The sequence below is a fragment of the Triticum urartu genome, unplaced genomic scaffold (assembly GCF_003073215.2).
Source record: "Triticum urartu cultivar G1812 unplaced genomic scaffold, Tu2.1 TuUngrouped_contig_9442, whole genome shotgun sequence".
Taxonomy (NCBI): domain Eukaryota; kingdom Viridiplantae; phylum Streptophyta; class Magnoliopsida; order Poales; family Poaceae; genus Triticum; species Triticum urartu.
Genome location: NW_024120487.1, coordinates 8,456 through 10,658, shown reverse-complemented (window position 1 = coordinate 10,658; position 2,203 = coordinate 8,456). Strand labels below are relative to the sequence as shown.

General features: G+C 43.8%; 1 protein-coding gene across 1 annotated transcript; it reads right to left on the bottom strand.

Annotated features, from left to right (window-relative positions):
- Positions 1-617: 617 nt before the first annotated feature.
- Positions 618-1,721, bottom strand: LOC125532231 (probable gamma-aminobutyrate transaminase 3, mitochondrial). Its single transcript, XM_048696368.1, has 4 exons — positions 1,583-1,721; positions 1,088-1,215; positions 875-959; positions 618-776 (listed from the first exon to the last, which is right to left on the bottom strand). The coding sequence occupies exons 1-4, from the start codon at positions 1,616-1,618 to the stop codon at positions 633-635; spliced, it is 393 nt and encodes a 130-aa protein (XP_048552325.1). The 5' UTR covers positions 1,619-1,721; the 3' UTR covers positions 618-632.
- Positions 1,722-2,203: the final 482 nt, after the last annotated feature.

Here is a 2,203-nt window from a genome sequence, read left to right as displayed (position 1 = left end):
GGGGGCGCGACGCCGGGCCCTCCCTGCTGAGCCCGGTGGACGGCGGCGGAGGTGGCGCGCAGGTGCGCACACAAGGTGTTTGGAAAAATGCCACAGAGAGAAGGAAGAAGAAGGAGGTTGACGCTGACAGATGGGCCCTGCTTGTCATAAACACGTTTAAATTGTCTAAACTGGACATTATCTGAAAGTGGTAGTTTTTAGTCATGAAATTAGAAAATTTTGGTAGTTTTTGGTCACTTTTTTTAAAGCGGCTGTTCTGTGGGACGCAAACCCCTAAAGTGGTAGTTTTTTGTCAATCACTCAATGCTAACAGAACATGAAAGTAATTTCTTCTTCATCTTGGTACTAATTTGAAATAGGAATAGCCAGCCCTTTTATTAAGTGCAATCAGTCAATGGTAGGAGTAAGTTTTTTCCGAGCAAAAATGTAGTAAGTGATTCAGTTTTGTGCAAAACTTTGTTTACTCTTGCTAACCCAAGTGTCCAGTGCACTGCCCCTACATTATCTGGGAATTACTTAAATGCATGTAAAAGCTCTTAGAACTGAAATTATTACAAGTGAACATAAAATTTAAGTTTGACTACCCCACTAGGGCCATGGAGAAAAAAAAAGAAGATGTGATACAACTAGCATCAACTAAATAATGCAACAATTTTCTGGTATGTAGTAAAATCTGGCTCCACGGATCGTGCGGTGCACATACCTAAAGCAGTACACCAGAGTCCTGCAAGAGCATCTATATACTTTTTCCCATTGATATCATAGACATATGCACCCTGTAATATGAGTTGCGGAGTGTAAGATAGAACTTTCAAGTTACAATCACTGCAATTTACAGACAAGTGAACATTAAAGCAATGGAAGGGCCCAGAACCTCAGATCTATCGATAACCAGGGGATGCACATCGGTGCTCTGCCATCCAGCTGTAAATGGAGCCAGCATGCCATGCCCCTTGAACCTGGAAAAATGTTGCAGCATCAGTAGAAAATATACACCGTAAATATAATCCATGTGAAGCTTGAAAGCATCCAATCGCGCAACAGAGCGTGGCACACTAACATTTCTGCTCATGGAGATTTTACTCACCCGATTTCTTCCGTCGAGTCGGCCTGAAGAGACGGCTCAGAGCTGAAACCCCTGGCTGATGCCTCTGAAAAACTATGCAGCCCATGCCAGCTTCCAGCGCTGGCTACATATTTCACTAAGCTCTCAGCCTGTGCGGTAAGAGGGAAGAAGAAAAACAAAATGAAAGATCAGACATGTTAACTTTCCCCTGTTGAATTTTTTTACACACGTCCTAGTGTAAAAGCTTGGGAACTGACGAACAGAAACAGATCCCCAGGAACTGCTCTATCGCTGTCGCTCCAGAACCGATCGAATAAAAAGGAACATCTTGAATCGATCAAGCGAAAAGGAGCATCTTGAATCGATCGTAATCTACCGCGCCACTTATGCCTCGGACAAATAAGGAGCACCTCTCGCGTTCCTGGATGATGGGAGCAGGAGCAGGTACCTCTTTCTCCCCCACATCAACAGTCTCGATAGGCAATCGATAAGAGAATGAAAGGGAATCGCGGTCACCTTGGATCTGAGGAGGCAGCCGCGGGCAGTCATCATCTCCCCTGGTTTCCGTCCACCTTCACTCACCTGTAACCTTGGAAGGAAGCGACAAGAGGAGTGGCAAAAGGATGTCAGGGAGATAATGGAATTTATAGGCCCGGTGGAAACGGAACGGGACGGAGGGCCATCCCGTCAGACCGGTAGATGGCCGTTGGATCAAAGCCCACGCAATCGTTAGATCAGGACAGTGGCCAGCATGCACCATCAGTGGGGAGTTACCAAAACTAAAAGCAATTACTACGTGGGATTCACTGACTACCCCCTGCTTTGATTCTTCCAGATTTTTAGGAAACAAATTTCGGTTGCTATGGACTAGTAGACTCCCGTGCGTTGCCACGCGCATTTTCAAAAAATTTACTCGTTACATATATAAGCATAAGGCATGTCAAATTTCACATGTATAGAGAAAATAGCCAGACAACAAATACTTGAAATACACTTCACTTGTAATTGATTTTGATTCTTTTTAAAATTCGATGATGTATACTATCACATTTGATGCACAAAATAAAGTGGTACAAAAACATATCACTCTGTAGTGTGTAATATGCCTTACAAATGATAGATAGCCCTTTTTTTGTG